Source organism: Dryobates pubescens, chromosome 1 (genome assembly GCF_014839835.1).
Source record: "Dryobates pubescens isolate bDryPub1 chromosome 1, bDryPub1.pri, whole genome shotgun sequence".
Taxonomy (NCBI): Eukaryota; Metazoa; Chordata; class Aves; order Piciformes; family Picidae; genus Dryobates; species Dryobates pubescens.
Window position 1 is genome coordinate 57,942,136 of NC_071612.1, and position 23,572 is coordinate 57,965,707.

Sequence of the window (23,572 nt, forward strand, 5' to 3'; positions counted from 1 at the left end):
CTCCCCAGGCAGCCCATTCCAATAGGCAATCACTCTCTCTGTGTAGAACTTCTTCCTAACCTCCAGCCTAAACCTCCCCTGGCACAGCTTGAGACTGTGTCCTCTTGTTCTGGTGCTGGTTGCAGTTAAGGCAGTTAAGGGAATAGGGTTATGGAAGAGGGTACAAACGTGGTTTTTTTTAATCACAGTATCAGGAAGAGATTTGCTGCAGGGAGAAAAAAAAAAAAAAGCAGAGTACATCAAGAGATTAACTACTGAAGAAGGGCATTCTTGTTATGTGATGGGCACCACCACGTGCCTTTGCTGACCCCCATTCTGGATCCAGCCACTTTCACGCTTGTGTTCTGAATCTTAGCATAGATATTTTTCCTTCTAGCTGATAATAGTAAGTAGAAAGAACACAAAATAGTTACGATTATAATTTCACAGTACCACAGTATCACCAAGGTTGGAAGACACCTTGAGGATCATCGAGTCCAACCCATCACCACAGACCTCATAACTAGACCATGGCACCAAGTGCCACGTCCAATCCCCTCTTGAACACCTCCAGGGATGGTGACTCCACCACCTCCCTGGGCAGCCCTTTCCAATGACAAATGACTCTCTCCATGAACTTTCTCCTCACTTCGAGTCTAAACCTCCCTTGGCGCACCTTGAGACTGTGTCCCCTTGGTCTGGTGCTGGTTGCTAGAGAGAAGAGACCAACCCCTTCCTGGCTACAACCACCTTTCAGGTAGTTGTAGAGGGCAATGAGGTCTCCCCTGAGCCTCCTCTTTTCCAGGCTAAACAATCCCAGCTCCCTCAGCCACTCTTCACAGGGCTTGTGCTCAAGGCCTCTCACCAGCCTTCTTGCCCTTCTCTCAGTCCTTTATCTATCTACTACTTAGAATATGAACTCCAGATCAGTCAAATACGTATATGCAACACAGAAGAGAGGACCAATTGGCTCCTTTTCATCGAGCATATCTTGTTATTGATCACAATTTCTGATAAATCCTTAAGTCATGCCACAGCGACATTGTTCTGTGCTTTTGGACAACTCCTTCATATGCACCCTTCTGTGCTTTCAGTAAAGCATGCTTACATCTTCTGAGCTGTGCTGTCTTACGCAATTAACCAAACAATCTGTGGTATGCTGTCAGCTGACAATGTCAGCACAACATGCTAGGCAGGTTATCAGTTGAGATGTAAGAAGTATACTTGAAAAACTACTTTAATTAGAATTTATACCATACTTTAGGCTAAAAGGAACTACTATAAACATCTGTTCTGCCTTCCTGTATTAGACATGTGAAAAAAATATAGGATAGTAGAAAAAATTATTTTCTGCCAATCCAAATGATGAAAAAGCAAAAAACAAGAGGATAATTTGATTATAGTTTGCATAACAATAGCAATCTTTCAAGAAAGCTTAATGTTCTCACTGGCAGTGTTAAAAGCCTGGCATTTATTTACACAAATATTGCCTGCTTTTTGCCAATCTGATTTCAAATACTGTCATTTCTAAGCAGTCCTAAACTGGCACTCTGAACTGTAGACTCGAGCTATAGGCACAAACACAATGAAATACTCAATGGAAAATGAAGGAAGGAAGAGGACAGCCTAACACCACACAACAGATTACAGAATAGAATAGAATAGAATAGAATAGAATAGAATAGAATAGAATAGAATAGAATAGAATAGAATAGAATAGAATTAACCAGGTTGGAAGAGACCTTCGAGATCATCGTGTCCAACCTATCATCCAACACTACCCAATCAACTAAACCATACAACCAAGCATCCTGTGCAGTGTAAGCACATCTGTATATACACAAACAAGCATATGCATAGAAATTTGAAGAGTATGTAACAATTTTAGTATATTTGTCTAAAAAAAAAACCCACCCCAAACACCACCAACCAAAAAACCAACCAAACAACAAAAAGGGAACTGCAATTTCCATTTATATAAACTGAAGATACTGTTTTCTGATGAGAAATTTTACCTTGGTAAAGACGGTTATAATATCAGATCCACATCCATGTAGATCTCATCTCACCAATAATCAAAGATGTGGTTCTGACTGTCTTGGGACTAACATAGAATAGGGCTTGGGTATTACCTCAGGTGCCATGATGAACTTCAAGGGAAGTACTGACATAAATGAGATTTAAGGTTTGTCTTTGTATTACAACTATCTAATCTCATGCTTTCGTCTGGTGGATTATTTGGGAAGTAGGAGTATACCAGTGCTACTGTATAACAGGTCTGATTTTCAGGGAAAAAAAGCTATAGTGTTATAAAAGGTCCTTGCTAATACCAAGATAAGTAACTGTCAGCTAGTTTCAAAAAGAAAAGTATATCCTCTATAGCCTTTATCAATTTACATTACAAAATGTTTTATTGATAATGCAAAGTTAACTTTGAAAGGGAAAAGGAAATCCAGCTTATCCTGTCCCACAACTGCCAGAGGTATGTCCTCACTGTAGGATGTCACCTATAAACAAGTTTATTAAGTTGAATAGACTGTTTAAAAGAACACAAAAGTAAATGGACAGCAAAAACACTTTTTTTTTGCACTGATGGAAAACAAGATGGGACTTTATAAACCAACCAGTTATTGTAACTTCATGTTCTCAATGAAAATAGTCTGTCACTTCAACAGGCTTCCCCTGAGTGTCTGAACTCTTGAGGATACCCAGAAGTCAGGACAGCTCAGCTATTCTCCATTGCTAACTGCACTGTTAACACCGTTGACTTACTTTTCGTATGTAGTTTCACAACAGATGTGAAAATAAAATCTTCAAGCTAGTCTGGAGCTCAATATTTTGGGGTTTTAGGGATGTATAGGAGCCATTTGCAGAGATTGTATTGCAAAATAAAATAAACAAAATAAAGGTCCTAGCTCTTCCAATTTGGCAATTAACTAAATTAATCATACCTTGCTGGTAGTTTTTTCTGTTTAGGGCCAGACACAACAATGGCACTGTAAATTAGTTACTGCAATGCCTGTCAGATATGTGTCCTCTGAAGTGGAATACAAAAAACTTGTTATGCACTGAACAAGTCCAGGACTTAATAAGTGTAAATTGTCTCAGAAAACATAATTTGTAACATAACACTAAAGATAGCTATAATGGAGTAAACAAACAGACTTTAAAAACCCAAAAACAAACAAACAAACAAACCAACCCCAAAACCACCACAAACCAACAACCAAAAAACCAAAACAGGACAGCTCTGGGTCCCAGAATTAAGTCTTGCAGGAAAATTCTGTTAAACCAGTAACTTTAAGTGAAAATAAATGAAACATTCTTGGAAACAGGGATTAAAAGAAAGGTTACTCAGGAGTCTTAGCTGCTAAATCAGTCATATTCCCCCACAGGTGCTCTACTTCTGGTGCCAAATCTTGGGAATAAGATATACATGCAAATTAATGGAGCTCATTGAATTACCTTCTATCAGTTGAACCATGGTAACCAGCCTGCTCCTCTCTTACAGCAAACGTGAGATAAAGCAGAGTAATTCACACCTGGTTTCTATACTTGCAAATGCAATTTAGCTGCCTGCTTTTTAGGCCAGAACAATTCTGGAGGCAAGTGGTGCACATGTATTCTCCACTGGTCATTCTCTTAAAAAGGAGAACCAAAACATTAGGTACTTCTAGGGTTAAAGAAAGGTTTTGTTTTTCATTTAAATTTTGAAATTAGGTATTTTAAACGTGTTTTTTTTAAGAACCCTTGAGCCTTACTACAGCTTTGAGAATGTTCACAAGGTTGTGAAGCAACGATAGAAGGCCTTGAATGAAAGGGAAAAGAAACTCGACACCACCGCGACATGTAGGCAGCGCCAAACCCGCCTTTTCCTGGGGCACGTTCCCCATGCCCCAAAATGCCCAGGACGCCAGCAGCCTGCTCCACCTGATGCGGGGCCAGCAACAGGTTCTCAGACAAAAGGCGGCGGCACCGGTCTGTCGGTGGGCCGGGGTGCCGCTTCCTTCGCCGGGCCGCAGCCCCTTCGCGCCGCTTCCCCCGCAGGGTGGTGGTGGCAGTAGGTCTGTGCGCCTGCAGCTGCCCAAAAAAGCTTTGGGGATGTAGCCGCAGTGCTTCAACGCCCGGGACCTGAGGTCGCAGGGGCATCGGTGGCTTGGCACGCGAGGCCGCTGTCCCCCCTTCAGGTGGTTGTCTCCTGCTCCTACACTGCCCCAGCCCCGGCGTGCCACGGCCTGAGCTGCTGGGGAAAACGGGCAGTTCCCCGTTGCCGCCTCTTTTCCCCCCCACCCTCTCCTGTTCCTGCCTTCGGCACTCCCCCACGGGACTTATTTTGTCCCGGACCTACGGCTGGGGCCTGCCCAGCCCGGCGGCGGGCAGCGCCGGCAGGGTTAACCCTGAGGAATGCAGCGGGAGGAATGTGCATGCAGATGAGATGGATGCTAATCTCATGCTAATGAGCGGCGGCCGCCCGGGGCTCAGCCGGGCTCCCCACGCCCAGACGGCAGCTGGGCTCCGCCGACAACCCTGACCCGGGCTGCCGCGGCGCGGGCAAGGTGGCAATCCAGGCATGGTGGACTGAGACCCGGCCGCAGAAAAGGGCTTTCCTGGGCTTTCGCGAGCGGCCTACTGTGTGCCCCCCAGCCTCTGCTCCCGGCCCCCTTCCCGTCCCCCTGGCTCGGGTGGGAGCTTTTCCCGCTTCCCATCTTTCTGTCCCTATGGAGCAGATAGCCCCGCCGCCCGACCATGCCTAGGAAAGCAGGGAATGGGCAGCTCCCCTTACCCGATGGCTGGGAGGAGGCGAGGGATTACGACGGCAAAGTCTTCTACATCGACCACAACACCAAGCAGACCAGCTGGATCGACCCCCGGGACAGGTGGGTACACTGGCAAGAAGGTGGCGAGGCCCAGGGCGGGAGGTGGGTTCGGAGCGGCGCTGCTGGGGCCCTCGCTGCTGGGGCAGCTCCGCCGTGAAGGGACGGGACACTAGGCGACAGCGGGGTGGTGCGCCCGAGGGTGCCCCTGTCGGGACGGAGGAGCCGGAGAAAGGCGGGAGAAGCCCTGGTTTGCAGTGGGGCGCGTCCTACCCTCCTTCCCCTCGGCTGTTGTTAAGCTTGGTGAGTAAATTGATGTTGGGGGGCGGGGAGGGAGTGGGATCTGGGGGGAACCTGCAGAATTCTTCTCAGAGGCGACGGGGGTCGCTGGTGTTGGGGGAGTTCCCGACAGGTACTGAAGTTTGCCAGTCCCTCTGAAGCGTGAGACACTGGCTCTCCCCCGGACGCCGCGGAGTGGGGCCGCCTCCCTCCCGGCTGGCGGAGCGTCCCAGACGTCTGTCCCTCCCGTGTGCTTCCCCTCCGGTTCTGGGGACCGCCTGGCCCGGCTGTCCGGAGAGGTCTTGGCTGCTGGCAGAGAAAGAGCTGGGACTGTAGGAGGCCTCGTGTGCTCGCTAGGCCTCAGCAAGACCAAATCCTCTCAGCCCGACGCCAGCCCCGGGTGTTTGTTGCCCTTTCCAGGTCTAAACGCTGTAAATCGGCAAACCTTCTTTGAAAGTGCTTCAGGGAGCAAGGTAACCAACAAAGGCTCCTCGCACGGAAGTCATCGGGGCAGGTCTTCGTCTGGGGAGGGATTCTGGCTCTTTGGGTAGGCTTCAATGGCTGTTCTTAATAAGATGGATGTGATAGAGGCCCAAGATACCTATTGTAAAACCTGTACTTTGTCCATGGTGGTCCTGAAAAGTAATTAAACCCCAAAACTGTGCATTTTGGAAACAGCTACTGAAGACAGTGTAGTCTTAGTTACCAAAAACTTTTAAGACATTATAAATTTATGGAACAAGCTGCACTGAATTATAAATGAAGATGCCGGGTCTCTGGAGAAATTAGAAAATGTAGTTGTGCCAGAGCTTGCTGGCTGTGAGTTGCACAGGGAAAGTTTTGACAAGCGTATGCCGTATTGGGCCTGCTTCTCTGCCCTGCTTGCTGTAACTGCAAATTCCTGTAGTGGCAGGAATTCTTTTGTACTTCTAAACGTGTTAAGTACCTTGTAAATGCTAGTGAGGTGGTAAGGCATATGGGACCGCGTTATTTATTATACCAGGCCTTCTCAGGTGATTATTTACATTTTTTTACCATAGGAAAGAAAACCAACCACCACCACCAAAAATCTTCTGCTTTTACTGTCCCTAGAAATAGCGGATTTGAAGTTGCGTTTAGTCGACATCGCAGTGTACTTGCTATAATCCTGCCTCATGAGTATACTGATTTAAAATGTGTTTCACATTCTGTAGTCCTGAAAAGTTCAAGAGTGTTCATATTTGGTAGTGAAATTTTAGTTTTCATTCTCGTTAACGGAGTAGCCAGCTAAATGAGTAACACACGTGTGTTTGCCATCCTATAGGGACAGGGTAAATATTGTTTCATTAATATCTTGTTTACAGATGAAAGAGAACTCAAGCCCCTGAGACTTTGTAATGAGAACTTGAGGAACTACAGACCTTTCTCAGAAAGAGCAGTGTTTGAAATAATTGTTAACCTATGTCAGTCATGCAAAACAAACAGAGGGATTTTGCCCTAGGTGCTTGAGAGGATCTGGTTTAGTATACATGGCTCACCGTGAAGCTGAATTGCCTCCAAAGAAGAGTCTGAAAAGCCCATTTAATGTATCTGTATTTATAATTTTTATTTGTACTGGTGACCTGGTTTGGAAAAGTGAATGAGAAGTGCAGTAAAGTCCTGTAACGAATGTATGTTCGGAAATGATACGAGATGTCATTAGGGCTTGCTCTCAGAAAAAGTGAAAAGTGATCTTCCAAGTCTATCAATGTATCTGGATTCTTGCTGTTTCTTAAATTGTCAAAACAAAGATAATTGTCAAAACAAAGATAACAGAAAGACCAAAAATGCATTTCCTTGATTGATACTTTAGTTGGTTGTGTGTTGTTGTTGTTGTTTTTTAAACTATTTAATGCTAAGGTCATAAAGTTTTCTTAATCTGCTTGTCAAATATTATAGTACCAGGACCCCTGAAATCTTTCATTGCTAAAACAAGTGTAGACTGGGTAAGTTTTTATAGCCAATATTCCTTATAATGTTATTACACTGCATTCCTTGGATGATTACATGGAAGAGTCATGCTTGATGTTTTAAAATATTTTTTTTTCCTTTTTGATTTAGAAGATGCAAAGGCTGAAGACTAGTGATACCAGACATCACGCATATGCCTGTAGGTTCCAGGTGTATTTGAGTATGTTTTGGAATCTTTGTTACTAATTTAAAATATTCATGTCTAGAAATGAGCTGACAGTTGAAAATACAGTATTTCAAAGCTTCTGGGAAAATTCAGTGAGTGATGCTTTTTCTCATGTGCATTTCTAGACTTCTGACAGAACACGTATTTGTTACTGCTTAGGTGGTTAGTATGATAGCTGTGTCTACAGCTGTGGAATAAAACTCCCCTCATCTTCAAGCTTGGGGCTCAGTTTTCAGTTTTGTCCACTTGATTTATCTCAGTAATCCCATTGACATTAGAGAATCTCACTTGTAAGGGCAAGAATGTTGTTGCAGAAGCTATTTGAATTGTACTTTGGGGGTTTTTAAATGTTTTGCACTCTTGAACAGTGATTTTATTTTATTTTTTTAAAATTTTTTTCTCTCCAAACACTTGGAGTACTGTGTTGATTTGCTTTGAAGACTGGTGGCCCAAAAGAGAGGGCACTTTAAAACATAGTGTGATAAAGAAAAGCATAAAGGCGAGAATGAAGGACTTGTAGTATTGATTCCATTTGCTGAATGTGTAAATATGTTACTACTTTGTTTATGACTCCTCCAAGCTTCAGCAAATTGAGAACTCGCTAGTCTTGACAGTTTTCTAAGGGAAATAGGCCAAAATATCAATTGTATCCTACTACTACTTGAGAAAGTTATAAAAAGGCAACTGTGGACTGAAGAGGATGAGCTGGATGAAAAGGTTAGAGGAATTCACAGGTTTTTTCTGAAGTTCCCTTGAAACTCATACAAGCTCCTGAGATACTGAGTTACACTAACGTGTTCATATGGTTCTGTTTTTTCCCCTTATATACAATTAAGAGGAGTGTAGAAAAATTTGAAAAGGAAAGCTGGTTGATGGTAGGCTGAACATGAGCCTGCAGTGTGCCCAGGCAGCCAAGAGGGCCAATGGCATCCTGGCCTGCATCAAGAACAGTGTGGCCAGCAGGAGCAGGGAGGTCATTCTGCCCCTGTACACTGCACTGGTTAGGCCACACCTTGAGTACTGTGTCCAGTTCTGGGCCCCTCAGTTTAGGAAGGAGGTTGACTTGCTGGAACGAGTCCAGAGAAGGGCAACGAAGTTGGTGAGGGGTTTGGAACACAAGCCCTATGAGGAAAGACTGAGGGAACTAGGGTTGCTTAGCCTGGAGAGAAGGAGACTCAGGGGTGACCTTATCACTCTCTATAACTACCTGAAGGGAAGTTGTAGACAGGCGGATGTTGGTCTCTTCTCCCAGGCAGCCAGTACCAGAACAAGAGGACACAGTCTCAGGCTGCGCCAGGGGCGGTTTAGGTTGGATGTGAGGAAGAAGTTCTGTACAGAGAGAGTGATTGCCCATTGGAATGGGCTGCCTGGGGAGGTGGTGGAGTTGCCATCATTGGTGGTTTCCAGGAGGAGACTTGATGGGGTGCTTGGTGCCATGGGTTAGTTGTTTAGGTGCTGTTGGATTGGTTGATGGGTTGGACGTGATGATCTTGAAGGTCTCTTCCAACCTGGTTTATTCTATTCTATTCTGTTTGGTTTTCTGTTATTTTTTTCTTTTCCACATTGTTCATCCCATTTTCTATAGGCCTCATGTTTATTATATTGCTTAATGAAACCAGTAGAGTAGAATACCAAGGAAGAGTGGAATAGGAGATAGGAATCTCAGTACCTTGAAGTCTTCAGCAGCTGGATGTTTGTTTTTTTAAACCAGGAATCTTGGTTTCTACATGGTAAATTGTGCCATGCTTCACTGCTGATTGCTACTGGCTAAAAACAACCTCTTCCCACGGATTTTTTTGTTAATTAGTTTTTATTTTGTATAGCTTGCCTGAAGTGAATTGCACATCACAAATTCTGAAGCTGCGAGTGATCTTTACTTAAATGTGTAGCTACACTTCGTGGTAAGGACTGAGTTGCTATGAAAACAAAGCTATACTTTCTTTCTGCCCCCTTTTCGCTTTGCTTTCCAGTGAGGAGGAAAACCTGTTTAAAATGTACATTTGTAATAGCTCACAGGATACTTCTCCTAGAATGTTCTAGAGTACTTCCTAATTGTATAACCAAGATAGCGCTTGAGAAGCATTGGATGTGCAGAAACAAAGAACTTTGAGTTAAAAGGCTGTTGGTGAGTTTTCTTTGTGGTGATGTGGAAAGGCAATGGAATTTCCATTGCTGCTTTCATTTTTTGTGGAGATGAAAACACAACATCTTTTATCATGGCATCTGTTACTTGTGCAGGGTTTGTCTGAATTAGAACGTTCATTAGGTTTCAGCAGTTAAATGTTGCATGTCTTGGTGTGCTGTAGAAAGGAAGGGCACTTTGTTCCTTACTTTTTCACTGGAACTAGCTGTCTCTTGTCCTGTGAACAGCAGAGGCTGTGAGGAGGGGAGATGCTGAGGTTTCCTGAGCAGGAAGACTTTCATCCTGGTTTTCCTGGACACTACTGTAGCTCAGAGAGGTGTGTCTGTGGTAGAAGGCTTTCAGGCACAGTGGAGACTAAAGTAGGAGATGTTTCAGGCGCTGTGCTTGTAAAAGTTAAAGGTGGCAAGCAGAAAAGGGAATCGCATCAGAGATTGGAAAATACATTTGGATTAATTCATTTCTGCATGCAAGTAAGCTGTGTTTTGACAGATGAGTTGAATAACTTTTACTATACTAAGTGTCTGGTGTCTGAGGCAAGGAGAGTTCTCTGTGAAACTGGTGATTGCAGGTCTTCAGCTAAAATACGAATAACATTCTGAAACGTTAAAACTTGTAGATGAGCAGAGGGGAACAAAATTATTCAAGATACGGAAGTACCATTCAGCTGTCTCTTGAATACTATTGACTTTAATTGCTAGCATTACAATATGAAGGGGATGGATTTTAATTCTAAGTGCAAGTCTCAGTATTGCTGACTTAAGGTACAACTAGAGCAAGTCTTGATAAATCCCTTCTTTAAACTGCGGCTTGCAATGGCAAACCATTACTGAAAGGTTCTCTTTCTTATTCTTTCTCTTGCATCTCACTTGTTTGGTAGTAACTGAGGAGAGAGTGGGGCCTTTACATTTTCAGTGGTGTAGAGCTGTTAAGTGATTGCTTCAACATAGCTTTTGACATTTTAACCTTAAGAAATAGTCACCTGCCTCTTGTGGAAAATGAGTAGAAGATTATATCATGACAATCCAAGGTGCACAATTTGTAATAATCTTCTTGTGATGTAGGACAGTGATTCTTCCTCAAGTATCTTTTTCTGCCTTGTGTCATCCTATGGTATCATTTGCTCTTTTTTTTAACCGGTTCCACATAATGTGTTTCTGACTCCTTGTCTGCTCAGGAATGTGCATATTCCCTGTGAAACCGTCTGGTATCTCATTCTGGTTCCCAGTGACAAGTTGGAAATAGCTTTTACTTAGTTGATGTATATTTATTCAAAATAAAACTTGTGATACAAATATTGAACTCTAAATGAGAGACCAGCTGTGTCTGAACTTCTGACACCATTTATTTATCCAGTGTGAAGTTGGAATTCTAATATTACAGTGCTAATACTATCTGATGCTATCACAGCTATATTAGAATACATAGTGCTTGGAGTTGGTGTGGTTAACTAGTCTGTCATTTCCTTGGTGCTGTGCTGTTGATTCTAGCACTAGTGAAAATGGCTATGGTGACTCTGAGTGTGGTAGTTTCAGGCTATGCCTTTAAAATTTTGTTACAAATTTTGAACAGAAAAGTCGAAAAATATAAATAAATCACTATTGGGTGTAAAAAGGAAAACTAAAGATAATTCTAAACAATTTCATTGGGGAAAATATCTAGTATAAGACTGGCTGTACCAAAGCAATTCTTTCTCTTTTCTGCTTGCTTCACTTGGGATAGATTAACCTGCTTTCGGCTGACCTTGGCTGCATTATTTTGGTTAAGTCTAACCCTTGCTTTCTCTCTGTTCCTTTCTCCCTTTTGGACAGGGGGTGGAAGGGGCAGAGAAACAGCTTCCATGGTCTCTGACCAGGGGGGTTCTGTGTTGTTTATGAGTATCTGTAAAATATTGTAAATACTGTATATTTTGTACATATTCATTGCATTCCACTGTAGATTGTAGCTTTGCTTGTAAATACAGCTTCTGTTTGCTTTCCAACGGAGCTGGTCTGGCAAAGTTAGTGCTGAGGGGAAATCTCAACCCACCACACTGAGATAACACTTTTATTCTTTATTTCTCTGGGAATGATAGGGCTGCAGTGTATCTTTCATCTCAGGACATGTGAAGTTAACAAGTCAGGAAATACTGTGAGGTATTTGCTTATGTGTGCAAAGTATGTACTGCTGGTTGAAGCCAAGAAATGTGACCTGGTATATAAAGCAGGGCAAGTGGTCTAGACTCTGTTTTATCCAGACCTGTGTCTGTAGTCCTTGCCTGTTGGGCCTATTTCACTTAAAATCTGTCTTGATATATATATATATATACACACACTTAAAATCTGAATATATGTATATATTCACTTAAAATCTGTCTTGTGTGTGTGTATATATATATATACACAAGATTGATATTACTGTAGTTGCCATGCACAATGAAAGCCTTAATGAAAAGTTGTACAGATAAATGAAAATAGATCTTTTTTCAAATAAATGGAGCTGAGCTGTTTACTAGAGATGTTTTTCTACTACAATATGGTTAAATGGAGGAATACTTGAGACCTATCTTATATTTTCAGAGAAGGGGAGCTGGCTTCAGTTTGAAGTAATGGCTGGGGAAAAATTTCCATTTTTACAGGTACAGGTCAGTTTGTAGATCAAATAGCACAAATTACAACCTGAGAGATCTGTACACATTTCATTAGGAGTTCCTGTTTGTCTCCAGTTGAATAACTTGTGTTCAACCTTTTGGTTAAAATTCTGTTTTGAACATGTTATCTTGGTTATTAGAACATGATATGAGAATGTCTCTACTTCCACTTACTAATGGTTGTAACACACTAGAGACAAGTGGGTTTTGTTTTGGTTTTCTTGCTACTTCTTTCTTGTTAGCCTGGAAAAATCTTATAGGAATTTTAGATTTCACTATTTTTATATCACAGCAAAAATAGAATACTACTTGTGGAAGTAATGGCAGAATTCAAAAATGGATGAACATACAGTAGTATTTTCAGAAAGGCACAGACAGAAACAGTACTAAGGTTCTACAACTGTTAAGCTGGGACTGTGTAAATTCTTACTAAAGTGGCCTGTATGGGAAGTGGAAAAGGACTGCAGAGGGGTAACACGGCCCACTGAGTCTAAACTGTCATGGTTGTGTTTACCTGTTCCCTTCCTGACACCAAATAGTAAACTGAGCCCAGAAGATTATTTGGTTGCAATGAAATCACTTGGTTTTAGTGGTATTTTCTATCACAGTCAGGTGATATGAGGTAGGAAGCAAGTCCAAAGCTGGGAGCAAAAGGTGAGGGTGGCACTCTGCAGAGAAAGATGCAGGTCAATCCTAGCTGCCACAGAACTGTGGGTCATGGGTGTCTGTCTTTTGTTGGGTTTCTCCATTATTTTCTTGTGTGTCTTTGTGTTCATGTGTGCTTTGCTGTGAAGCAGGAGTATTATGCTACAGATATCTTGATTCTAAACATGTTTGCTGTCACCGAGAAATAGTTATGGTGTTACAAAATTTAAATGACTTTATAAATGTTTGTAACTATGAAGCTCTTGTTGAAGAGAAATTTTGTCAGCACAAAATTAGTTTTGTTTATCAGGAATGTGCTGCCATTGACCTCAGCTGCTGTGCTCATGAACAGTTAGTTTCTACTATATGTGAAAGTAGATCAGAAATTCCTTGGTGTATTTTTTTCATAATTATCATAATAATTCCTAATTATTTTAAACTCTGCTGCAAAGTATCTCAGCAGAATGATGAGTGTTTTATTGTATGAGGTGAACTGGAGCCATTTGTCTTCATGTATCTGAGGGAGTAATCTGTATGGACAAATTGTCTTGTCCTCATTTGGAAAGAACACCTAGTGGCTGAAAATTGGAGTGATAGAGTAAATAGGTATGGTTTCTCTTTTGTGTTGCTAGAGCACTTTGCTTTGTGAAGCAAAGGACAGTTTGGATATTTTTTAATGGCATATTTTGAGTGTTGCTGAGTACTATTGCTCTTCCCAGTGACATTTTCTGTGCAAATGCAGTAGTGTTGGTGAGTTCCTACCTGATAGAAGTTAATCTCTGACTCTGGTTTTTAAAAGGCTAATGAAAGGGCTTCCTGGGGGAGAGATTGTTCCCCTCTCCTGTAAATGTACTTCTAAGAGGTTAATTTGCTGTTGGATCTTTTTTTGGTTGGTTAAGGTTCCTGGGCTAGAAGCAGTCTGTCAGTGGTAGGAATGTATTCTGTCAACTGAAACAATCATTTGCATCTCATAGAACAAGATTAGATGCTATTCTTTGAACTTGGATACTGTTTGTACTTGAAGAAAGGCAGCTTTATCTCAGCTCTGAACACATTGTATTCAAAGTAATTGTTTGTTGTCCCAAGACAGTGTCTTGACATACTTTACACACATTGCTATGCAATACCGTATGTTGGACCTGCTTTGTTTCTGTACTTTTCTCTCAATTCAATCAAACTTCAATCTTTATTTGAATCATGAAAAAGAAAACTATACTGGGACACCTTCGATAATATCCTGTTCATTCTGATAACCAGGCTTTTACAATCTAGAAATAACAAATGCCTTTCACTTTTGTTATGGAGGAAAAGATAAAGAATAATCTGTATTTAACTAAGTCCTTCTAGGACACTGTCTTTGTATTCTCAACTTTCTTGTGTTGTTAATGAAGGAACAGTACTTTGCACATCTATTGTTCCCTTTTAAAATACTCTTAGGTGCTAAACTGTGGTCTTGTTCAGTTAAGCATATCTTATGGTCTGTAGATCAGATCTGTTAAAAATTCTTACTCTGATTCAATGGCTGGCCCTTCATTCTCAGGAGCTTACCTCTCTGAGCTGGCAGTGTCTGACAAAGATGCAGGGATTTTTAATTATGTGGCAGATGATCTTTTGATATTCTGCAGATTGTGTACAACTCCATCATGCCGTATGGCAGTAAACATGCCCAATGCACAACGAATGGTGCTTGCTGGTTAGCTCTGTGGCAGGCAGATGTTTTAGTTGCTTCTTGTCACGTAATACAGTTTGACCAAAGCACCGATGTCCCCTGACGTACAGCTGGGTGGCAGTGGTTTTATTCCTTCACACTGTGGAGGAAGAATGCTGGTCACTTCTGCCTCTCACTCTCTGGGAGATTCTGGTTGTTGAAGAACAGGGTGATTTGCTGTGTGATTCTCTAATACTTCAGAAAAGAATGCATGGCCCATTTCAGCTGAAAAAGTTGGCATTTTAACCTTGCTCAATGCCTGTGGTGGATTGCAGAAAATTGTCAGGGAAAGACATGTATTTGTTCTTGGCAAGAAAACAGTGGGATGTGGTTTTTTCCCCTTGTTTAATACTGTCAGTTTAAAAACATAGTTTAGTTGAGAAATGTGTCTCATTCTTAAGTCAGGTTTCCTTGTTTATACTAAAAAATGTTTAAGCCTTTCTGCTTCTTCACTGCTGTTAAGAGTTTTCATAGAGATGTTTTGTTAATTCCTGTCAGAAATAACTCTCTTAAAAATTCCAGTTGGCTAATCAACAGTTGTTTTGCATCAGAGAAAGAAATGTATTGGAGGTTTATGAACCAGGGCTGTTATTTAGCAAAATGATTGTCAGTCTCATCCTGTGATTCAATTCATATTCTTGAGCCGTTCCGGCTGTGTAGAGCCTCTAGGTGAGTGCTGCTGTCCCTGACAAGTGCAGAGCCTAACTGTGGGCTGCTGAGCTTGGCTTCTGTTCCACAAAGATCCAGTGGAGGCCAGTTGTCATAGAAAAAGCTTTATAGTGCCATAAGGCTGTAATAGCTGGGAGCTGAATGAGGAAGGGAGCATTTGAATGCTTTCTGCTTTTGGAGGGCAGTGGGGAAAGTGGGACACGTGGTGGAATCTAACAGACTTCACTTATGTGAAATAGTCTGTTGTTACTGGTGCTCGTAAAGCTCTGTGGTGGGTTGAAGTTTCCCATCACATTAACTTAGCACGACTAACTCAGTTTCTGCTCAAAATCTGCAGCTAAATTTTAAAGGCATAGCCTAAAACTGCCACAAGCTCCTTTGACCTATCTTTGGTGTTTCTGTCTGATATGTGTATGAATCAAAATTTACTTGTGAGGAAAAGTGATGTAAACCATCTACCACTCTTGTCAAATGTGTGGTGTTAGTTTGTATTACATTTTAAACCTACTTGGCTGTTTTGAGTTACACTGTGAATACCGAGCTTGGGGTATCTTTGTATGCATCATTTCTTGGTACAGTACCAAATGATGTAATTTAAAATCATTTTTTAAGAGATATGACAAGCATCCTTTGAGAAAATCATGAATGCCAGAAGTTTAGGAGCTTAGTTGCTTATTTTCTTTAGAAAATGATGTCTGGATGGGAATGTACTAACACATTACTTCTGTTCTCTAATTTGTTGCTAAAATTTTGACAGAAGTTAGGTCAAGGCTCTGCATTAAGTACTTACTTACGCTTTTTGTGTACACTTGGGGATGTATCCCTAGGTGTACCTAAGACCCCTCTCCATCTCCATCTGACACCCACATTCCTGAGATCTATACAATGTGTACTCGGCATATTCACATATTGCAAAAAAAGAAAAATCAAATCCTTTGCAACTCATTCTGTCAGTGCTGTCTGAACACATCATTCCATCTTGTACAGTAATTTGTGATACATTTAGAAGTATGATCTTGCAAATGTTACATGTGAGTATATTTTTCTTGAGGCATTGCATGGATTTTAATTGCATTCCCAGTAGTGGACAGTTTTCTTGTTGGCAGGATCTGACACAAATGGTATTTTGGGGTTTTGTTGTTCGAGACTTTCAGTGCAAACTGCAAAGACTTGCATGTTACCCCCACATTTTAGTTTGGATGGTACTGAATACTGAATTGAACAATTCCAGTTTGGTGTGCTATGGACTTCTCTAGGAGAGATTTGCAAAATAAGCTGAAGTACAAGTTCAAGGCACAAAACTATTCAGTACTAAATTCCAGAGTGAACAGTGACAGACTGCCAAAACTGGAATTGTAATGATGTGATCTCTGAGGGCCTGGCTTGAATGTCACCCTTTCGGACTAAATAATACTGTTCCCTTTAATTTACTGGATTGGAATGTAGACCTGTAGGAAAGCCCCAGAAATTAAGGCCTTTTCTTCTATGTTTCTGTATCCTAATGTTCCTGGACATTAGGAGTTTTGCCAAAGTTTTTCACATTTCCCGCATTCTTTTGACGTTGCCAGCGTTATTTTATGCAGGGCTGTTAGGCTGAGATGGTCCTTTAGTTACTTACACATGAAGAAGGATCATTTGGAATGGAAGTATTAAATATTTTAAAATTATTTTGCTGAACCTGTGAGTAGTAGATGGTTGTACAAAAGAACCTGTGAGTAGTAGATGGTTGTACAAAAGAGGATGCAATTCAAGGCATCAGTCTGACAGAGAGTAAAGACCTCGTTGTCATGTCATAAGTATTGAAATGTTTGAAATGAACTGTTAACACATTTACAATCATTCTAGTGAACAGTAGAATGCTATGGATGTGAATAATCATCTGGGACCTCTGCAGGACATTCCTGAAACAGTGTTCAAATGACTAGAGAAATTATGGGATGCAGCAAAGCACACAAACACCATAAGCTTTTTAGTCGGGCTAGTTTCTGGCTTTGCAGGTTCTTTTTTGGTTTTCTTCTGTTACTTGTAATCTGTGTGTTCTCTTTCTATATCTGTGCTCTGAGAGAAAGATTTCAGTCCACTGAATTTTGAGGTTTGCTAAGGAGTCGTTAACCGGTTACACTGATGTGTTAGTTAAATTAGTGATACTATGGTTTAGCAGGTGAATTGCTTGTAGCAAAACAAATTATCATGGTGATACAGATCAGGCTTTTTGATTCTTCCTCTTCCCCCTTTTTTCCTCTTCCCCCTTTTTTCCTCTTCCCCCTTTTTTCCTCTTCCCCCTTTTTTCCTCTTCCCCCTTTTTTCCTCTTCCCCCTTTTTTCCTCTTCCCCCTTTTTTCCTCTTCCCCCTTTTTTCCTCTTCCCCCTTTTTTCCTCTTCCCCCTTTTTTCCTCTTCCCCCTTTTTTCCTCTTCCCCCTTTTTTCCTCTTCCCCCTTTTTTCCTCTTCCCCCTTTTTTCCTCTTCCCCCTTTTTTCCTCTTCCCCCTTTTTTCCTCTTCCCCCTTTTTTCCTCTTCCCCCTTTTTTCCTCTTCCCCCTTTTTTCCTCTTCCCCCTTTTTTCCTCTTCCCCCTTTTTTCCTCTTCCCCCTTTTTTCCTCTTCCCCCTTTTTTCCTCTTCCCCCTTTTTTCCTCTTCCCCCTTTTTTCCTCTTCCCCCTTTTTTCCTCTTCCCCCTTTTTTCCTCTTCCCCCTTTTTTCCTCTTCCCCCTTTTTTCCTCTTCCCCCTTTTTTCCTCTTCCCCCTTTTTTCCTCTTCCCCCTTTTTTCCTCTTCCCCCTTTTTTCCTCTTCCCCCTTTTTTCCTCTTCCCCCTTTTTTCCTCTTCCCCCTTTTTTCCTCTTCCCCCTTTTTTCCTCTTCCCCCTTTTTTCCTCTTCATGTGACTTTGGAAGGGACAACATTTTAAAGTTTGTTCCAGAAGGCACTTTCAGAGATGGATGATTGAAAACAACTCTCCTGAATGGCACCTTGCTGTACTTCATAGTTCATAACAGCTTTTATTCACCACTGTGATTGTCTTTTAAATTACTACCTGTGGATGAATACTTGAAAGAACTGGCCTGCTGGCTGCATATTTGGTTTGATTGGGGGCTATCTTGAAGTTGCCTTTAAATTACATGGGGTTCTTGATGATCCTAGCATTTTCTAATCTTCTTTGTACTGCATGGTTTGTTTTGGATCTTAAGATTCCTGCCACTTTAGGAAGAACGATAATTCCCCCCCCCCCCCCCTTGCTTAAAGTGTGTCATTTCAAGCTAAGATACAGAGAGATATTTCTTGCAAAAATGATAAATATGCTGTTTGTTTGTTTGTTTATTTTTCTACTAGAGGCCATAATTTATGTAGTGAATAATTAGTATACTAATAGTTGCTAACAGACTGGAAACTGCTTCATTTGTAAGAGATAAATTTGTCACAAGGGAATCTCCAAGTGATACCTGTAACAGTGGGATACAAAAGCAAGGCTACTTTAATACCTTGCTGAAAAATGTCCATGTGGCAGTAGTGTGCTACGTGTTTTTCCACAGGTGGATGCTTCATTGCACTGTCACTAAATAGACAGGTAGACGAAAAGAGAGAAAATGAATGTTGTAAGACAAAGCAATGGTTGAAGTTGATTGAAATATTTGAATAAACAGCTTTTTTTTCAGAAGTTGCAGTGTTGATAAGTCTGTATAAAATGTTCCCTTCTGTTTTGATGAGATTTTTTTGTCAGAGGCCTTTTAGGGAATATAAAAGACTGGGAGGATTTTGGTGTTTGTCAGTCAGGGTACTGGTCTGAAATGTGAAAGAATCACATACCAAGCTCTTCCCTGATTTGATGCCATTGAAAGGCCATCTTCCCTGAATGAATGATTTGGAGGAGGTACCTGAACATCCAAGGCTTGTTTCTTTAACCCTTGTCGTAACCCAAGGCAACAGGAAAGCCTAGCTTTCAGGTTTGAAAATGGAACATTCTGAAAATTTCCTGGGGGGAAAGGCAGACAAATTAATGGAAAGAAGCGCTGCTGTGGAAATTCTTCTGAAATATATTTGTCCTCTTGATAAAAATCTAAAAGCAATTTATGAACAGCAGTGCCCAGCTTCAGCTTCCATGTTCTGTATGCCCTCTGTTCCTTGCATTTAATTTTATTTCACTCAGAAAATAGCTGAAGTGAATAAGCAGAAGATAGGAGTGATGGGAAGAGTGGATCTTAGCCTATTCAAATATATCACTCTATCTGTGTGAATAGTATGGAATAAATAAAAGGTAGATATGGGTGCTGGTGGCAGTAGAATACAGCTTTTTCAGTGTCCTGAAGTCTACAACATGTTTTAGCTTGTTGGCAGCTTAATACAACTAGGATTGTTGGCGACTGTCAGGAGCATGATTTGATGTGTACAGTTCATACTAGTTCTGCTTCTTGGGCTGTAAAGACATGCTTAGCCAGGCCTTTCTTTGCAGATGCCTAAAAGTTGACTTCAGAATGCCCTGGTTAGGTTTTGGGCTACCTTTGTCCCTGGAAATTGCTTTTTCTTCTTCTGCTGTTTTTCTGAGGTATGTAGCAGCTGGAGGAAGCAAAACAAGGAAACAAAGACATGAAGGACAGAGTTGGGGTGTTTCAGTCCTTGTAGTGTCTTAGTGGGAAGCTTGCATCTTCCATATCTCAGCTGAGGGATTTCTCTGACCCTTCTCTACCTCATTCTGCTCTCTGAGCTATGCTCTGCTCTACTTTGCTCTACTGGCAGACTTAAGTCTTTCTGCCTACTATACGTATCACAGGAACATCATGCTACGTGGATCATTTTGCCTGTGTCCCTACTGTCTGAAGCACCCGTAAAGAACTTGAATTACAACCTAAGCATGGTGAGTGTCAGTATGGTAAAGGTCCTTTTTACATGAGTTAAGCTTCCTAGTCAGGTTTGTAAAAGCAAGAGGTGGTTCTTTTTCTTCCCAAAGCCCAGTGAAAGAATCAAAAACTGCTCTAGCCTGCTTTTTTTTTCATCTGGCACAGTGGATTGCCATGCGTCATCAACCAGACTAATTCTTGTGCTGCCAGTGAAGGTCACCAAGTGCTGCTGCTTCCTTCTGTATCTCCCAGCATCTGGCTTTAGAGGGACAAGAGGAAAAACAGTCTAGACATGGAAAATAACACTGTTAGTTACTTTGCAAATTCTATCCATTTCTGTTATACAGAGCTATGCATGTCTTCTGCAGGCTGTGGTCAAATGAAGCCAGATGCTATTATGAAAACTTAAATGTGGCCGTGTTTGGGTTTTGGTATGTTTTGTTTGATTCTTTGTTTATTAGAATTCCAGATAAAAGATGTGTACTGTTATGACTAGACTCATGAAGGCAAAATTCACTTTTAGCCAAAACATCTTGAATGTGTTAATGTAGAAATACTAATAATGATTGAAATGCTGTAATGAGTAGTACTATTGCTCCACTGGTACCCAGAGACTGTTCTGGTATCATTCAGGGGATGTCTCTAGTTGTTTAAAGTCATATTGCTATTTATGTATGTTTATGTAAACCAAACCAGAGACCTTGTTACAGTCTATTGTAAATACAAGTGATAGCAACACAATGGCTTTTACACAGAGAAAGCATTAAGGTGAAGGAGAGGAAATGTGATGGGAAAAATGTGGGGGTGTTTTGTGTGTGCACCTTTGGCGTCAAGCAGTGAACTTCAGCAAAAAAGGCAGAACTTAAACGCATTCACCTGGACTTCCAATAAAGACTGAGTTTTTCCACTATTCATTTAATGTAAAATGTGATGAAACAGGAATCTCATTGGGATAAGATAAAATTACCATCTACTGAAAAGCCAGTGAAGAGCTATGCAGGTCACCTTTAGGAAGGAATGCAAGTGCTCTCTTTTACTGCAAAGTTCTGCCTTCCTTCCGTACAGTTCTTTGTCTATAAAAGTTTAGTTCTTTGGCTCTTCATAGCTCAAAAAGAGATGCTTGTGTACTGACAGCATGAAATGATCTGCCACAAGTGCATTAAAAATGTTTAGAACTAAATGTGAAAGAATGGATTTTTCATTAAACAAGCACACAGCGCTGATGATTCCTATTAACTTCTACCATTTCAAAGACTTGACAGAAGATCAAATCTCTCTTTTTATGGCTGATTTAAATCAATCATTGTTCTGTCTGGCAAAATTCCAAGTCCACATTTGAAAGCTCTTTTGAGAATTATCCTTCCCCTACCCTAGGTTATATCTGCCAGATCAGGAAATTCCAGCTTCTTCTCTTAAATTTACTATGGAATCCCCAGAGTCTGAAACACAGAAAACAGATTTTTTGCTGGACTGTGAATAATCACGATCCTCTCTTTCTTTCTGAACCTTTTCACATACTTTCTAAAATAAAACTTTAGCCATGCTGAATGCCTGCAGATAAGCTGAGAGAGAGTTGCATGGACTGTCATGAGCTTGGGAATCCATCTTGTTGGGTCAGATTCCATGCTCATATACATTCTGTCTGGATGTTAATTTTCCTTGTTTGTTTTCATGGCTTTACTTAATATGTTGTAAAGCATTGTAGTGCATGCATGTAGCTATCAGCATTTTTAACAGATTAGAAGTTTGACTCATTTATTTGTAGTGCACCTATTTTTAAGATTTCCAATACTTATGGAAACTGTTTTAGATGACTCATGTTTATAGGGGAAGCCTAGCTTCCAAGTAGATAATATTTTGTTTTAAAAGCTTGAGTGGTACATGAAGTAATTTCCCAAAAGAACCTCGAATGGGAGGAAAAATAATATTTCAGAGTATTAATATTTGTCTTGACTTCTTTTCACAAAAGCAACTGATGAAGATTGATTTATGAGAGATAGTGGGAGATTTCCATTGAGAAGTTTAAAGAGATTACAGTGGTAATTGGATAGTGGAGATTTGTATCTGGACTATCTCTTAAGAGCAATCTTCGCTGTTCAGTTTAAAAGAATAATAAATGGCAAATGGAGATGTAATGCTTATCTTGGCAGGGAGTGACTGCATATTTCTGCTCTGTGAGCTGATTCTGAGGTTTATTATTACTCAAACTGCAAAAAAACTTTGCAACTAACAAAATACTTACTGATTTTTATGAAGCAATCATTAAAGCATACCGTGTCTAAGGAATTCCTAGAGTCTGTGAAACTGCAGCTTTCTAGTCAGCTGAATTTACTGAAACATTGCTTATATGGCAGCTTGCCTTTTCCAGTGCAAGAGATACGCAAAGTGTGGGTGATTACTGTTTAATCGATTGGTTTTGCTTGGGTGTTTTTCTGTGGAAGTGCCTCTGCTCAGTATTGGAGACAGTATTGTGGATTTCAGTGTTGTTAGCAGTTGTTTTTGGAAGTCTCTCCTTACTTGAGCCTCATTAAGGAACTAATTTTGGCTTTTAAAAAAATCAAATTGGCAAAAGTAAGGGCAAAAGTAAGGCCTCTCACAGAAGAGCAAAATATTTTAAAGATTTGTTTGGCAAACATGACAGAAGTCAGGTAATGAAAGTATTAATCACATAAGAAGTTTGCTTCTATTCTTGTTAAAGGCAATGGCATGACTGCCTTCAACCTTGGTGTAGAAGGAGGCTGCACACAGAAGTTTCCTTCGCTTATTCTGTGAAGTTCACAGTTCCTGTGTATCCTTCACGGGATTGGACATTTCACTGATTTACATAGTTTTACTTTGAAATTCAAGCAGCCAGCAGATCAAGGGATTACAATAAATAGAAATTTCCCTAATTGCCCAAGGATTTCCATTTTAAAATACAACAGGAATTAAACGTTGTTCTCTGTAATGTCTTCCCTTTTCTCAGAGCTGGGGCTTTGTAACCAGTTATGGTTCATTGTTAGTCCAAAAACTTCTCAACCTACCAAAATCAGCCTCAATCATTAAAAATTTTTACCATGTGTCAACTGTATAACAGTTAAGCACTTCTCCCATTTTGCATGCCTAGATTTTTTTTTTCTGCCTGTCTTAATAGTTTAATCATAAGGTGTAGTAGTAATCATCTATATTACAGAGCAGAATAGCTTGGAAGAGACCTTCAAGATCATCACGTCCAACCTATCAACTAATTCAACCCACCTAATCAAATAAACCACGGCACCAAGCACCCTATCAAGTGCCCTCCTGAACACCTCCAATGGTGGTGACTCTACCAACTCCCCAGGCAGCCCATTCCAAGGGGCAATCACTCTCCCTGTGTAGAACGTCTTCCTACCATCCAGCCTAAACCTCCCCTGGTGCAGCTTGAGACTATGTCCTCTTCTGGTGCTGGCTGCCTGGGAGAAGAGGCCAACCTCCGCCTGTCTACAACCTCCCATCAGGTAATTGTAGAGAGCAAGAAGGTCACCCCTGAGTCTCCTCTTGTCCAGACTAAGCAACCACAGCTCCCTCAGCCTCTCCTCGTAGGGCTTGTGTTCCAAACCCCTCACCAACTTTGTTGCCCATCTCTGGACATGCTCCAGCAAGTCAACCTCCTTCCTGAACTGAGGGGCCCAGAACTGGACACAGTACTCAAGGTGTGGCCTAATCAGTGCAGTGTACAGGGGCAGAATGACCTCCCTGCTCCTGC

At 41.2% G+C, this 23,572-nt stretch overlaps 1 protein-coding gene across 2 annotated transcripts in view; it reads left to right on the plus strand.

The window, feature by feature from the left end:
• Nucleotides 1–4,472: 4,472 nt before the first annotated feature.
• The window catches only part of WWC2 (WW and C2 domain containing 2), a 95,631-nt gene continuing 76,531 nt past the window's right edge, over nt 4,473–23,572 (plus strand). For both annotated transcript variants that reach the window (XM_009896356.2, XM_054166347.1), the window contains exon 1: nt 4,473–4,856. In XM_009896356.2, coding sequence (XP_009894658.2) covers nt 4,726–4,856 — 131 coding nt within the window. In that variant the 5' untranslated portion in view covers nt 4,473–4,725. The remainder of the gene's footprint in view (nt 4,857–23,572) is intronic.